This window comes from Hylobates moloch, unplaced genomic scaffold (assembly GCF_009828535.3).
Source record: "Hylobates moloch isolate HMO894 unplaced genomic scaffold, HMol_V3 SCAFFOLD_5, whole genome shotgun sequence".
In the NCBI taxonomy this organism is placed as follows: domain Eukaryota; kingdom Metazoa; phylum Chordata; class Mammalia; order Primates; family Hylobatidae; genus Hylobates; species Hylobates moloch.
The window spans coordinates 102,243,421-102,258,854 of NW_026652280.1; the positions used below are offsets into that span (position 1 = coordinate 102,243,421).

Sequence of the window (15,434 nt, forward strand, 5' to 3'; positions counted from 1 at the left end):
GTGAAGGGAATGGCCAGCTGGCTTTTATGAGATGAATGAGCCCTGCCTCAAGGAAATAGAAGCTCTCAGGCGCTCTGCTTTCATTCCTCACCTGTCACACATGACTCACACTACCATCCTCATCACCAGTTGGCTTCGGCTTTTTTGATGAACACCACCTGATATTTTTTGGCACTGGCTGGCTGACAATGATGTCACTGGCCTAATTTTCACTGCCACCCTCATCCTCAGACCCAGGTGCAGGGCTTGCCTTGAGGGAGGGGTGAGCAGCAGGCTTCGTGGAGGGTTTCATGAGTTAACCCTGGGGGTAGATCTGAGTCCTGCTGAGGCCTTGCCACTTGCTGTCCTTGTCATTGAGATGGTTGTTCTCCATGTTCTGTGGGACAGGGCACTCTTGCACACATGAATAGGTGGGAAAGGGAGGGGGAGCAGAGGAGCTGAGGGGGGCACTCCTTGTCTGCCTTAGTGAAGGCGGAAGCTAGAAATAATGAAATGGACTGATTATAGACCCCTTGACTCAGAGTCCAAGACCCTTCCATCCATTTCCCCCATCTTCTTCCCAATTCCATTAAACTACACACATTCAGAATAATTTACTTATGACTCTCCCACCCTCACCTCCCTCCCTATGACTGGTTGCTAATCTGGGAAAACCTGCTTTCCTTCAACAACCACACCTTTACCCTTCTCCTACCTCAGGGACTTTCAGGGGCTAATCCCTCTTCTGGGATCGCTTTTTCCCTCCACTCCACCCAGACATCTGGCCCTGGCCTTTTCCTCCTTTCTAATCAGGCTAGACTGGCCCCCACCTGAAAACCCAAAAGCCTTTTCTACCTGCTTCCCCGCAGCCCATCCACGGGGTCCTCAATGCTGAATCATTCTCAACTTTTGCCCACTTCCAGCTCCAGCCCCAATACCTGGAGATCCTGCTGGCTGCAAGGTTTTCCTCCTCCTTCTGGGTCTGTGTCTCCTGGGGGCTTTCCGAGGGTCAGAGCTGTTCCTGCTCAAAGCAATGGTGTCCCCACCACAGTGTTTGTTTCCTCATTTATTCAACAAATCTCAGTGGGGAGCCTAACATATGCCCATCATGCCTGTCATTCTAGGAGCTCTCTGATGAGGAAGCCCACTTTCCCCCTACAGACCATGAACTCCCCAGGATAAGAGACAGAGCACAGTTGAGAGCCACTGAGATTAGGGATCTCAGAGAGCCTTTAGTTCACATTCCTCAAGGGATGATTGGGGAATCTGAGGCCATCAGAGGTGAAATAACTCACCAAGGTCAAAAAACCAAACCCTAGGAAGAAAAGAATTATACACAGGAATCCTGTGTTCTCCTTTGTTTTAATTCCTTGTGACTCCCTAATGTCTATGGAGGAAATTAAGCCCAGGTGGAAAATTGATTAGAGGTGGAAAGGGGAGCCCTTCCTGACTGAGAGCTGGGTCACTTGTAGTTCTAGCAAGTTTTAGGAGTGGCAGTGTGAGGACACAGAAAGAGCCTTGCATTGTGGGTAAGCCTTAATCGGTGCTAAGATAAATCCCTTTAAGTAGAAATAAAGATGCTTAATATTTGTGTGGCTCTAAACAGTGGGTGTTTCTAGCTCTGCTAAAGTAAGAAGGGCATGAATTACAATAGGTGGAAATAAGGTTCAGTTTATCATTACTCAGGGCACCAGGGTCGGAGAGAGGAAGGGAAAAGCCAAAACTAAAAGCCAAAACTAAAGCCAAAACTAAAATGTCTGCTTCGATCCTGAGTTGCTTTCACTCTAGGGGAGCTCTCAGAGTGACATCGTGACACAGCTGAGGTGAAGGCACTGGGGCAGGCAGTAGGTGATCAGCCCCTGAGCGCCTGCACATGCTTGCCTTCACTCCACGATGGTCAGATTCTGCCCTGCCAAGGAACTTCTCTTTCCTGGGGACAAAAGAGCAGGGGTTCCCTCAGTCCTTCCATAGGCAATTCCCGTAAAACCGAGGTCCCTGATTCAGAGCTGCACTCAAAACACAAACTGTTACTAGGTGTGGCCTTTGGAAAATCCAAATCATCCTTAAAACTCAGGTGTGCAGATGGTTCCTCCTCCTCATCTAACCCCTCCTTTACCCAAACAGACACCGAAATGTTTGTGGAGCACCTGCTGGCTCCACAGCCGGTGAACTTGAGGCCAAGGTCAGCCTCGCCTAGGACACAGGAGCTGCTGCTCTTCTGACATCGAAAACTGGCTCTCATTTGTCCCTGGAACTTCCATCGACTCTGAGCAGTGCCTCAGGTTCATCAGTCATTCCCAGAGCAAGGAAGATTGATGGCCCTAAGTCTAATCAGTGATCAGGCTTTTCCCAGCATAGTTTACTGTCTCCTCCCCACTTCCCTAAAGCCCAGACCCTGCAAAGAGGTCATGCAGAATTTGAACTCTAGGCCTTTTCCTGTGGGGATTGCATATTTAAAGCATAGTAACATTTAGAAACATGCAGTATTAAGAGGTTTACCCCCCTCCCTTTCTCTGATCACCTTGAGAAGCTAGGGAGACACCCAGAGTGTCGGCTGTTCAATTCAGGCCATGATAATTTAAAAAAAGTCTCTATAACACACAAGGCCTTCATCTGAGAAAGGGCAGGAAAAGGAGTAACACCAGATCCCAGGTGTTAGGAGCCTCCTGAACACTTTGGCCCAGCAGGGAGGAAAAGTTAAGTTTGCAAATGTGGGCGCAGAGGTGGAGGGAGGACATGAAATCACAGCACCAGAGAAACTCTACTCAGCCGCTCATCCTATAGAGAGGGAATGAACTGCTGTGGTGGGGGAACAAACTCGCTCCAGGCTTGACAGCCTCTTTAGTGACAGAATCAGACCCAAACCTGGGATGCTCAATTCCCTTTCCTTTCTACCATCTCTTTAAGAACAGAGCATGCCCCTCACCCTCACTCTTTTTATTTCTGGTCCTTGAAGGGATGGATAAAAAATTAAACCTGGCTTCTCTTGCCTGAGGGATATAGAAATAAAAGGACCCAGGCTTAATGTCTGGCCCAGTTGTTTCAAAGCCTTGCTATGCCCTTATTAGTTGGATGACCTTGAGCAAGTTGCCTAACCTTTCTGCACGCTACTGTCCTTATCTTTAAAAGGATAACTTTAAATTCTACTTCACAAAGTTGCTGTAAAGATTAAATGCAACGATGCTTCTAACTCTTTAAGATGAATGAGCTAAATACATCTAGTGTAATAATTCTTGCTAGTTTGTCTCATTCTTTCCTCCCCTTCCACTTGAAATCAGTTGAAACTTCTTCCTTTTGACTGTGAGTTTCCTTTTATCCTTCTCACTCTTTGTGGTGTGTGTGTTTGTGTTTGCATGTGTGTGTGTGTGTGTGTGAGAGAGAGAGAGAGAGAGCAGGGAGAGAGAGAGCAGGGAGAGAGAGAGCAGGGAGAGAGCAGGAGAGAGAGCAGGGAGAGAGCAGGGAGAGAGAGAGCAGGGAGAGAGCAGGGAGAGAGAGAGCAGGGAGAGAGCAGGGAGAGAGCAGGGAGAGAGTGCCCAAGGACAGCGTATACTTGTTCAGTGGAGCAACATTCTTGGCCTTTGTGATTGCTTTATCTCCCCTCATTTTTTTACATTCGATTTCAGGTTTACATGTTTATCAAATTATATCTTGAGCTATTGAACAGTGACAATGACCGCATAGTTCATGTTTTATATGAGTTGGGGCATGGGGGGTGGCTAAAATTATTGGTGATTATACAAAAACCCGGACATACCTTAGATAAGGAAACTGAGGCGGAAAAATATTGAGTGAGTCTCCCAACATGTCATAAAGGTCTGATGTGCTAGGGTACAGTCCCTTGAGAACTATGTTGTATTGCTTCTCAAGACTAGTGAAACACTCTATAAATCAGAGGGTGACTCTTAGAAGAGACACTGTCTGGATCCCTACAGTCTCACACATCTGAGCTGATCGACTGCCTATCTTCCACTAGAAGTAGAGCTTCTCCGGGTATGGATGATCAAAAGACACAGACATATTTTAAAATGCAAAGTATTGGAATCTGGGAAGGTTCAGACTGATGTACTATCCCTCCTATCAATCATTGCCTCCTGGGCTGTAGAGGGGGGCAAAGGAACAAGTGCATGGCTAAAAATTTTCTGCAGAGAATCTAAACCCCATTGGAAGTGGCTGTTTTGTGTAGTTGCCAGTCCCTTCTGTTTGCTCAACTATGCCTGCTTTGTCCCTGGTCCACCTCTGAAAGCACCTTCTCCAGAGTGCAGAGTGATCTCCACAGATTACGGGTTTGGAAACATGAAGTCCTGGATTCAAATCCTGACTCTACTACTTACTAGCTATGTGTGTGATATCAGGAAAGTTTTCTAATAATAAAAACAGCTACCATTTCATTAGCTTCTGCAAAGTGTCAGACCGTGTTCTAGGTACTTGACACTAATTCTCACAATAGCAGTGCAAGGACCAGGTCATTAAACATAGTCTATAGATGTGGAAGCTGAAGCACAAAGAATAAATCACTTGTTCAAGTTTACGTGGCAAATAATGTGGCAGAGCCAAGATGCAAATCCAGTACCATAACTCTGAAGGCTTTATGAATCTCAGCGTATCTTACCCATAAAATTTGTTTTTAGACCTATTACTAAATGAGATTACATATGCAAAACAACTACTGTAGTGACTAGACCATAGTAGATGGATCATAGATGTCAAGGGCACTTCTTCTCCTTAGGGTCTGAACTACACCTGTTATTAGAAATTGATCTTCCATGACTTAGAAAAATCTAATCATTTGCTTCATTTTTGAAGTAGCCAGTCAGTCATTCGTTTAACACATATTTGCTGAATGACAGTCAAATGTCAAGCATGAAGTCCCAGCTTTATGAAGTCTAGTAGGGAAGTAGACAACATTCTTTGAGTTTCTGGGATCCAAACCCCATCAATGAGGAGGGTTTCCCCAACTGACCTAAACATAAGAGTCACTTAGGATGCTCCTTCCAATGAAATAGAAATAGCTAAGGGAAGGCCCTGGGGATCTGTATTTCTAAAGTGCATCAGGTGGTTTTTAAAATCAAACAAGTTGGCAAACAGTAGACTTTAAACACAAGGGCTTTTCTACCTTGATTGCAATTGACATCATCCGGTATCTTTAAAAAAAAATCCATGTCTAGGCTCCATTCCAAAGTTTCATTTAATCAGTTGATTGTTTTTTAATTATCAGATAAAACCAGGATTGAAAAGTCACTGCTTTGCCAGAATATCTCAACTTCTAGGACCTGAATCCAACTGGAGAGTCCCAGTCCTATGAATAGGTGGAAGGAGGTGCAGGTGGGTGCTAAGATACCTGGGCAGATATTGATGTTGATGCAACTAGATGCTGATGAATGTGGGTGTTTGGCCTGAGGATATTGGGAGCCTTGGGAAGTAATTAAGTCCCATCTGAGGAAGGCAAAATACACACACCCTTGAACGTCACCCTTCCAAGCAGGGAATCATCAAAGCACTAGCTCAAGCTGGCATGGCAGGCTGGTCCTGGGGCCAGGAGATGATCCTCTGCCACCTTCCTGGACATCATCATGGACATGGGATGGAGACCTTTTGGTGGGTTAAAGGCTCATGCTTCCTACCTCCAGAACCTTCTGGCAGGGCCAAATTATGACCTTTGGAGGCACAAAGTACCAACAAAGTATACTGCTGCTGAGGAGAAAAAAACGTTTTGTCTATCCCCTTAGGTTCAGTAATGGGGGCCTGCAAACTTGACTGACAGAAGACAGATTAATAGGACAAAAGGCATATGATTTATATTGATGTCAATATTTTTACATGCATAGGTGCTTCACAGAAAAGAAATGAAAACCCAAAGAAGTTGTTAGGCTTGGGAGCCTGTATATGCTTCCTATGAAAGAAAAAGGGTTTGGGCTTCAAGAGAGAATAAACTGTGGAAGATGACTAGGGATTATATGGGGAAACTTCTGGAATATAAGGGCTACTTTAGTAAGGTTTGTTCATGCAGACTCATCTCAGTGCTGGCTCTCCATTTCTAGTAATAAGAATTGGTCCTCTCATCCTGCACAAGAGAGGGGATAAATTTGTGCTCTGCCTTTAGGCAGATAAGTGGAAGGCAGAAAACTCTTTATATCCCTGTTGACCCTCAACTGCCTTCAGCTCAAAATAATCCTTGTGCCAAGTGGGACATTTTAGGGTGGCATATCCTGATCCCCATCACTGCCCTTCCATCCTCCTCTGCCAGTCTATATAAGATAAATCTGTATTTTTCAAAATTACCTTAAACTCATAGTTGCCACTTGTTTTTAAATGTTCTAGTTACCATAGCCTGAAATGGTTCATGGAATCTGATCTTCATTCATTCATTTACTTACTCTCTTATTTTTTGAGCTCTGCTCATGCCCCAAACACATGTATGTGCTCTGCTTATTAGGAAACCACAAGATCCACCCTGATGGGGTTAGAGAGGGTGGGGTAGGGAACAGGACCTATACATATGCAAAAACTCAAAAGAATTCATAGATTGACCTCATTTTAAGGCATCCAGCCCAACCTCTCATTTTATGGATAAAGGACTGAGGTTAAGGAACTTGTTCTAGGTCACAGATTTATTCAATAGCAGACCCAAAACTAGAATCTAAGTCTCCTCTTTTCTAGCCTGGAGTCTTCCCAGGCTGGGAAACAGATAACAATTACTTATTAGCATACACTCCTGAGCTAGAGTAAAAAGACTTCCATATGGCCACCTTCTACTTCTAGGCAGAAGAGTATCCTTAGCTCATGCTTTGATAGCCACCTTCCCCAGTTGTAGATGAAAATAAAATTAATCGTTTAATGAGCATATGCTATATGCAGCCACTTTCTAGATATTATCACCAATCCTCCCCAAAATACTGCAAATAATTGTTAGACCCTGACAGCTTTTCACATATGAGAAAACAGGCTTTGGATCTAAGTGACAGGATGCAATCACACAACCAGGAAATGGAGAAGCTGGGATTCAACTCTGTTCAGTCTGAGAGCCCCTGCCCCTTTTGCAAAAGGAAATGGAATGTCAGAACAGCTCCAATGCAGATGCCCGGGCCTGCTCACTTTTTCTCTGAGGGCCTCCTGGCCAGAACAGGAGGTGGCAGGGAATTTGAGCCTGCTGGGTGTTTGTGACAGATAGATCTGGTGGGGCATTGTTCTGTTTCTGGGGTAGAGAGAATTTTCTAGGTAATAAAATGTTGAGAAGGAGGAATACTGGGAGGACAGTGTATTGAGCTATCCCTTCTCCCCTGGCAGTGTTTGGAGGTTTTGTAAATATATTCTCCTTTCCTCAGAAGAACAGATATGTTTTAATTTTGTTGATATGTTGCAGATGGGCTATGAAGATACAATGGGGTAGAAAATGGTTAAAGTATGCACACAACTAGTGAGAAAAATAATTGTTTAAGCCAATCAGGCTTAAATATTGCCTAAGTACTTCTTAAATTTATATAACTCTTTTTTATAACTCTTTATATAACTTTATATAACTCTTTTTTAAGAAAAGGAAATATAATATTATTATACAGGAAAATGTACACAGCTCAATGAATTTGCGTGACCACATCTGTCTAATCAGTTCCCAGATAAAGACACAAAACTTTGCCAGATCCCTGTAAAGCTTACTCTCCAGTCATTCTGACTTTATAAAAATAAATGGAATTATACAATATATGCTTTTAATATCTGCTTTCTTTCTCTCAAGACTGTGTTTGAAAGATTCATCCATGTTATGGTGTAGAGCTTGTCTAATCTCATTGTGTTGTGGTATGCCATTGTATGAAAATTGACAATTAATTTATCCATCCTACTTTTAATGGATATTTGGAATATTTTTAATTGGGGTTATTACAAATACTGCTACTATAACTGTTTTCATACATGTGTTTAGCAATTCTATGTACACATTTCTGTTACATATACAATAAAGAGTGAAATTGCTGGGTTGGGGATGCATATGATCAACTTTAGAAATACTGCCCAATAGTTCTCTGAAATGGTTGCCATCAGCAGTTTATAAGAGCTCCTGTTTATCCATATTCTCACCAACACCTGGTATTGTCTTTTTAGTTTTAGCCAATATGTTGCATTGTGTAGTGGTATCACACTTTCATTCTAATTTGCATATCTTAGATCAAATTAGGATAATTGACATCTCTACAAAATAGTCTTCTAACACATGAACATGAAACATCTCCAAATTTGTGAGTTCTTCCTTAGTTTCTCTCAGTAACGTTTTATATTTTTAGTATAAACGTCATATCTTTCATTAAACTTATTTAAGATAATTGATACTATTTTAATGATATTTCTATTTTATTGAGGTTAAACTAACAAAAAGAAAAATGCACAAATCAGTTGAGTGTATGTTTTGATATATGTAAGAACCCAGGTAACTGCCACCCACTAGGCTGAGAACTTTTCCAGAATCTCAGACAGCTTCATCATGTGCTCTTCCAGTCGGTACTCTCCCCAGCGATGGCCATGATTTTGACTTCTATCCAACAGACTAGAATTACCCCTGGCCTTTCAGTTTTTAACTCTCTATCTGGTGTGTTTGCCAGAGGCCCTCCACCTGGCAGGTTGCAAACTCCATTCATTGTTTCATAAACCTACTAAAAACTCCACTCTACATTTCAAAGACTTTATGGTTAGGTATTTAATATCCTGACCTGACCATTCCTAAATTCATTACATGTTCCAAGTAGAATATCAACTACTTGCTTAAAGACCGCCCCCCAGAGCACCCATAAATTCTCTTGGTCTCTCTGTCCCTAGCAATGGTCCTCCACAGTAGAAAGCTTTGGTTTTCATTCTTCTACTCTTGCCCAGAATCCACAGATTATCCCAGGTAAACATTTGTTGGCTCACCTCTCTGAGGCTTTCCTATCTCTGGAGTTGTAGGGTCCCCAGGTGGGTGCAGATGGTTTGTAATTTGGTCTAGATGTACACTAGGCTGCTGGCTTGCCACAGGTTGTCCTATTCCAGTCAGAAGCAGTTCTTTCTTCTGTACTTTTGAAAAGCTAGTCATTGCACATTTGGGGATAGTGAGGTAAACAAGACTCCTGTGCTTTAAGGGCTCATAATTTAACTTTACGTGTTTAATTATGGCTGGGATTTTGATATAAGCCAATGTTGCTTTGTGAACTTCTGAAGGGTGGAATTACATAAAAGAATTTCTTCATAGTGGGGAATGGATGCCCACCTACTCATGCAGAGGTGGGACTTTGTTCTTGGCCACTGGTGTGGAAAACATGGGTGTCTCCCCTTCCTCACTGAGTTAATAACCTGAGACACAGATCACAGCAGAAGCATTCATTGTTTCAGTCACCCTTATCTGTCCAATTAGCTGAAGACTATGCAAATCTATCAGCCTGGTACTCAAAAGTCTGTAGGAAGACTTGCCAAGGCCTTCTTGGGAGACATGCAAATGACATGAAAACTCTGAAAAACAGTGTGTCCAAGAAACTGGATAGGGCTTAGATGGAAGGAAGCCAGGAAGGGGAATAAGACAGACTGGCCTTTCTACTTCACAGAGGGGAGTTATTATAGGATGCAGGGATTGGGGCACAGAAAGGCTGTCAATGAATTCTTAGGGCTAGAAGCATTCTTTCTGAATCTTAATTGTGTTTACAATACTTTGGCTTTCCTGGTTAATGTCAGTACTCACTAAGTTTTAAGCAACTACTACTTGGAAATATCAGCTATGGATAGATACTTTAAGGGGAAGTAGAGAAGGTGGTTATTTGTTCCCTTTTAGGATAGTGTGTTAAGTGAGAAAGCAATTTATGCTTGATGGTGGCAACTGAAATTGAGTGACCAAATCCCAGGAAAAGAATAAAGCTCAAGGGGAGAAAATTGGACTCCGTGTTCAGCTGCTTCTTCCTACTCAGGGTCTCTTCTTCAAATACTTATCTTTCTTTATATCTGGGAGGTTTGTTGCTTCTTTCCAATATAGGCAGCTGGTCTCACACGTGGGTTAGGAGGGTCAGGAAGCCAGTTGTAAAAACAGGTTTCTTTCATAAGCTGTGTAAAGTCAGACTAACTGACAAAACCAGGCCCTGTATACTTTGCACAAACTCTCTGTATGTGGCCATCCCTGGAACAATATTTCCCTGTGTAAGAAAATGACTGCCTTCCAAACAGTACACTGAGACACAGGATAAATTGACTCTGGATAGCTCTGGAAATTCCACTATTTTAATGATATTTCTATTTTATTGAACATTTTATTCAATCCTATGCAGCTCCCATGCTTCCCTATTCTGATTGCCACTAAGAGTGGCAAACTAAGGTCATTCTAGAACTTGCCAAATATCAGATGAGTGAGTATGAATAAGTAAGTGAATGAGCGTGAGTTAATGAATGAACAAAAAGATAAACAAATACATGAAAAAGTCATTTGCACATGTTTGTAGAAATGTTTTGCAGGGCTCAGGTCATATATGCATGCTTTGTGTGCTTTTTCAGAATGACAACTTCCAAGAGGAAAAAACTGCATTCATCATGTGGGCTGGGCTTCTAATGGTAGGAGCCAAATTTTCCTCCCTTTTGATCTTCCCTTGATGGGATTAGTTATGCAAGACTCTATTAGACTTTTGCCAATGAGTTGCTGAGCTTGTTTTCTGTCCTCCTTTACCTGAGATACATCTGGATATGTATCCCCATTGTTGGTTACCAGAGTGTAACTGTGTCCATAAGAGTGACTTCCTGAACTCCCAGGCATGTGTGTACTTGCACCTTCACTTCCCTAAAATGTTCCCTCTGAATGAATGAATGAATCACAGAATGGGACTGGGAGCGGACAATTAGCCCAGGAAGCAGACACATTTACTACATGAAGCACATATTTATTGGGGAAAACAGGAGAGAAGCCCAGAGCAGGGGGCATCATGGAGAGGAATGAAGCAGAGACTGTGCACCAGCCTCTGTGACCCTACTTGTCAGGGTGGAACCCCAGAAGAAGCCCAGACACTTTCCTCACTTTGGAGAATGGATGGGCCTTAGCTGTGGCCATGCTGGAGCCTGCAGAGGATGAGGTGTCTCTCACACCCACCTGGGAGAGCATCAGGGTGGGATATAGAAGAAGCCAAGGTGGTATGTGTGGGGAGGGGTATGATGGGAAGAAATCCTTACAATGCTTCCTTACATCTTGGGCAGGAGGAGATGTGAGAGGAGGGTAGGCTCAAGAGCTGGAGGGAAGAGGAGAAGGAAGAAGAGAAGGTTCCATCTGGTAGCCAGGATGGTGGATGATGGTAATATCCAGTCCATCCTTACTTCTGTTTACTCCTGGAGGCTTGCTGGGCGGAGGGACACTTCTGCTGAGCTGGAATGATGGTGCCCTTTGGTGGGCATTGCTTCTTGACCTGGGGAGCACATGGATCCTTGGTTTTGGGTGCACATGTCTCTTGACATTTAACAGGGGGTGGCTGACAAGGCTGCTTCACTTGCTGCTGCTGGGCCCTCTGGGGTGGGCACTGCTGCTGCTGCTGCTGCTGGGAAGACATTGCTCTAAGAACAGGTGAGCCTAAAGGAAACCGGGCAGGGACACCATGAGAAGGGTGTCTGATGGTTAAAAAGTAGCCCAGACATTTTACCAGGTCAAAGCATGCCATCTTAGCTGACAGATCTGGACAATGTCAACTGGCTCCCTTGGATAATGCAGACAATGAGAATGGGAAAGAATGTAGGGGTATGAGGAGAGGACAAGAACAGTCTCTGTCTTACAGGGAAGCATCATGGTGTGTGTGTGAGTGTATGTGTGTGTGTGTGAGTGTGCGTGTGTGTGTGTGTGATCGGGCTGGAGAAGGGGTGTACAAGAATGCAGAGGCCTGATCTCTAATCCCTGCTCCACCCCTGACTCACCATGGGAGACTAAGGCAAGTCCTATGTGGCTATAGGATAGTGGTTCCAGCCCTCTACAAAGAACTGGGAAGCTTGAGGGCCAGCCAAATAGATCACTGGAGCCAAAGGATGACAGGAGGATGTTCAAAGGAAGGAGCGCTAGGCAAGAAGGCTCAGGCATAGGTTCTAGGTCCATCCTGTCATTCACTGCATGGGCAACCTGCCTTCTCTGGGCCTCAGCACCTTTATTAGAAGCATGCTGGTCAGGAAGTTCCCTGAAGCCTTTCCAGCTCTGATGAGTGTCTCTGGCTATCTTTGTAGGCAATGTTCCTTATGGTCTAAGTTAATGATTATAGATGGGAAGTGCAGGCCTCAGGAAGTAAAGAGGTGGCAATCAGAATAGGGAAGCATGGGAGCTGCATAGGATTGAATAAAATGTTCAATATACCTGTTTGCATACACCTGGAAGAAAAGTTTAAAGCTTACTGGTAAGCAAAATGCAGAATAGGGTGTGAGAAACCTTTAAACAGGGCTCAGAATTGCTACAAAATTCTATAGCTCTAAATATCTCCTTCTTCAACAATAAAAATCTTCTTGCTGGGGAGTCAAACCCACGATCAGAAAATAAGTCATACTGAGCAATGGTGCGGAATGGCGATTAAACTTTCTAAGTACCAATTAGTGTGCCATTTCCGCAATTGTCAGGAGACTTGTGTCACTTCCCTGATTACCCAAGGATGGAAGAGGATCTTGGCCTAGCGGCTCAAAGGAGTTAAAGGAGAAGGAAAGAGCCCCACAAATCCCAGGAGAACAGATGAGTTCCCACTTACCAGAGGTGGCAAGCTGGATCCCAGGAGAGAAGGCTGAGCCCTGGTCCACAGGCAGCCACTCCAGGAGCCTTTATAGGGCTCCAAGCCTGCCCTGGGCACTTGGTGTGGTCCTGATTACCACCTCCCAGGGAATTCCTCACCCACTTCTCCCACCTGCACTTCCTCCAGGGACTTGCTTTGCTGACCTGTTTTGATGAAAGCCACCCACCATATATTTTCAGCATTCCAAGTCTCTGCACCTGAGCTGATTTAACTCACCAAAGGTGTTTGCTCAAACTCAGGGATTCAAGATCTTTTAAATATAGTACAAATTGAAGGAGCTGTTTGCAGACAGACAGTTATAAGAAACATTGAAGAAAAAAGAGGAAGAGAGAGAGGATGGGGTTTGGGGCAATTCTGACAAAAACGTGAATATCCCTTTTGCTGCAAATTGCTGCCATTTCTCGAGCACTCACTGTGAGGCTAGCACCAGGACCACCCGTCATGCTTATTATTTCATTTCATCTTCATAGCCCCTCTAGGGAAAGTGTTGTCGTTACCATTTTGCAGATGAAAAAAGTGAGGCTGAGAAAGATTAAACAGGTAGTAAACAGCAGAGATGGGATTTGAATTCAGATCTGGATGGTTCAATGCCTAGCCCCAGGTATCACTCATCCACCTTCCTCAATACACAGTGCAAGTGTCTTTCCTAATCCAGGGGGACAGTTCACGAAGTGTTCTGTGAGGTTTCTCTGGGGCACAGGTAGAAGACGATGTGAATGGTGCCCCAGCACACGGCGGTGCTGTCCCCATCTGCCCATCGGGACTTGGGGTGCTGAGGAGTATTCGTGGTGGTTACAGAACGTGGGATAGAATTGGTCCCTGTGGTGGGCTTGCCACATAAAATATAGTTATGTGAATTTGAATCTCAGATAACAGAATATTTTAAAAGTATAAGTATATTCCAAATATTGCAGGAAACATACTCAAAAATTACTTGTAGTTTATATGAAATTCAAATTTCACTGGGGAGGCTCTATTTTTATTTGCTAAATCCAGCAATCCTACTCAGGGCCTTATCTAGGTGGGAGGAAGGAGCCCTGGTCCTCCATTTAGCCTCCTAGGCCCTGGGATGGGGAAAGGCAGGGCCTCTGGGAAGCTGCTCCACCTCTAGCCCTCTACCCCAAAGATGGACTTCAGGACGCTGCCGAACAAGAGGCCACGCAAGGGCTCACCACTGCCATTACCAGAGGAAGCGGTAGGATGGCCTGAGAAATGATAGGAATACCTTAATGTACTTTCCAAAGCATTTTTCAAATCCCTCGCCTCATTTAATCCTCATGACAGTTTTACTGACAGTTTAAAGATGCAGGCCCAAAGAAGTTAAAGGACCTGCTCAACCACATGCAGCTGCTCGGGGTGGAGCTGGGTGGGGGACTGGCCTGGGGCTCATTTCCACTCCATCACCACGGCCAGCATCTCCATGGTGGACAAGTCACACTGTCATTGGGTGGGGACCATGACTAATAATGTCTCCTGAGCTTTCTGTCTTATGTGGATGGAATACTGTTCATGTTTCAGGGTCAGCCTCACTTTAATCAGCCCCTTAATCTTCCCCTCCAGGCCAGACCTCCCCCACTTCCTCCTCCCAAGCCAAGCAACATTAAGAATGTAATATCCTGGGTTCCAGATTCCAGTTCTGCATTCCACCTCCAAGAAGAACACCATCTCCACCTGCAGCCCTCACTTCCACATACCCCCAGTCCTCTGTGCTCTTGCTGATATGAACACTCCACAAGGAAACTACGCAGCGAGACAGATTTGCATGGACACAGACCAAGGCTTTTCATATGCCTGGTGCCTCGAAGGTACTGAATAGATGGGCCGCTCCATCCCTCATGTTCCAGTCACCCATGTGGGTTTACTGCAATGAATTTTACTCCTATTTTTCCCAATTTAATCATTGCCCTTTTATTTTATTAATAAAGAACTCCTGCTTAGTTTTGAAGCAGTCTGTCATGTGATAAAACTCGGCTTATAAAACAGCTAGCATCTCAGAGGATACCCCCGGGGTGATCCGGATAGAGACCTAAATATGGCTGGCCTTAAAGGGACCGTGTGTCATAGATCATACACATTCAAGACCCAGTCAACCTCATGTGCATTCAACATGTTACACCTTTCAAAACCTCCACACTCGACTTCCCTATCAGCTACATTATTGCCATTTTAAAGAGAGGGAAACTGAGACTTTGAATGAGGCCATGCCTAGCCCAAGGTCACATGAGGGCTAATGTCAAAGCCAGGGTTGAATTGCAAGTCTCCTGACACCACAGTTCCTCTCGGTCAGCTGATAGGAGTGAAATACTGGGCAGCTTCTTAGCAGAGGCTGCACTGATGACAAATTACGAAGCTGCTTGAGGTGGGCTCCACCTCTTCTTGCCCCAATCTTCCTCCAGATTCCCTCCCTGGAAGCCAGGTACTCTTTTCCCTGCTAGCGCTAGCGTGTCCTCCCTCCCCCCTCTAAGAGATCTTCACTGATCCCTGTCTCACACTGCCAGGCACAGCTGCTTTTTTATTAGTTACTAAACCTTATCAAACACTTCCACATGCGGTTTTCACAATACACTATGAAGAAAGCTAATTGTATTATACATTTTATAGGCGAGAAAACTAGCTCTGATGGTTGCTGGATCCAGAATCCAGGAGGGAGGGTTCACCCAAGTCTCTTAAATGGGTAATAGCTGATTTCCAAACACCCTGGCTGGCTAGGGC

The 15,434-nt window shown here is 44.3% G+C and overlaps 1 protein-coding gene across 1 annotated transcript; it reads right to left on the minus strand.

Annotated features, from left to right (window-relative positions):
• Positions 1-10,835: 10,835 nt before the first annotated feature.
• Positions 10,836-11,575, minus strand: SPRR4 (small proline rich protein 4). The gene has a single exon (XM_032151937.2). It carries the CDS (start codon positions 11,511-11,513, stop codon positions 11,280-11,282), a length of 234 nt encoding a protein of 77 aa, XP_032007828.1. The 5' UTR covers positions 11,514-11,575; the 3' UTR covers positions 10,836-11,279.
• Positions 11,576-15,434: the final 3,859 nt, after the last annotated feature.

Excerpts from the sequence above, each read along its gene's own strand:
- SPRR4 (XM_032151937.2), bottom strand. The coding sequence starts at position 11,513 with ATGTCTTCCCAGCAGCAGCAGCAGCAGCAGTGCCCACCCCAGAGGGCC.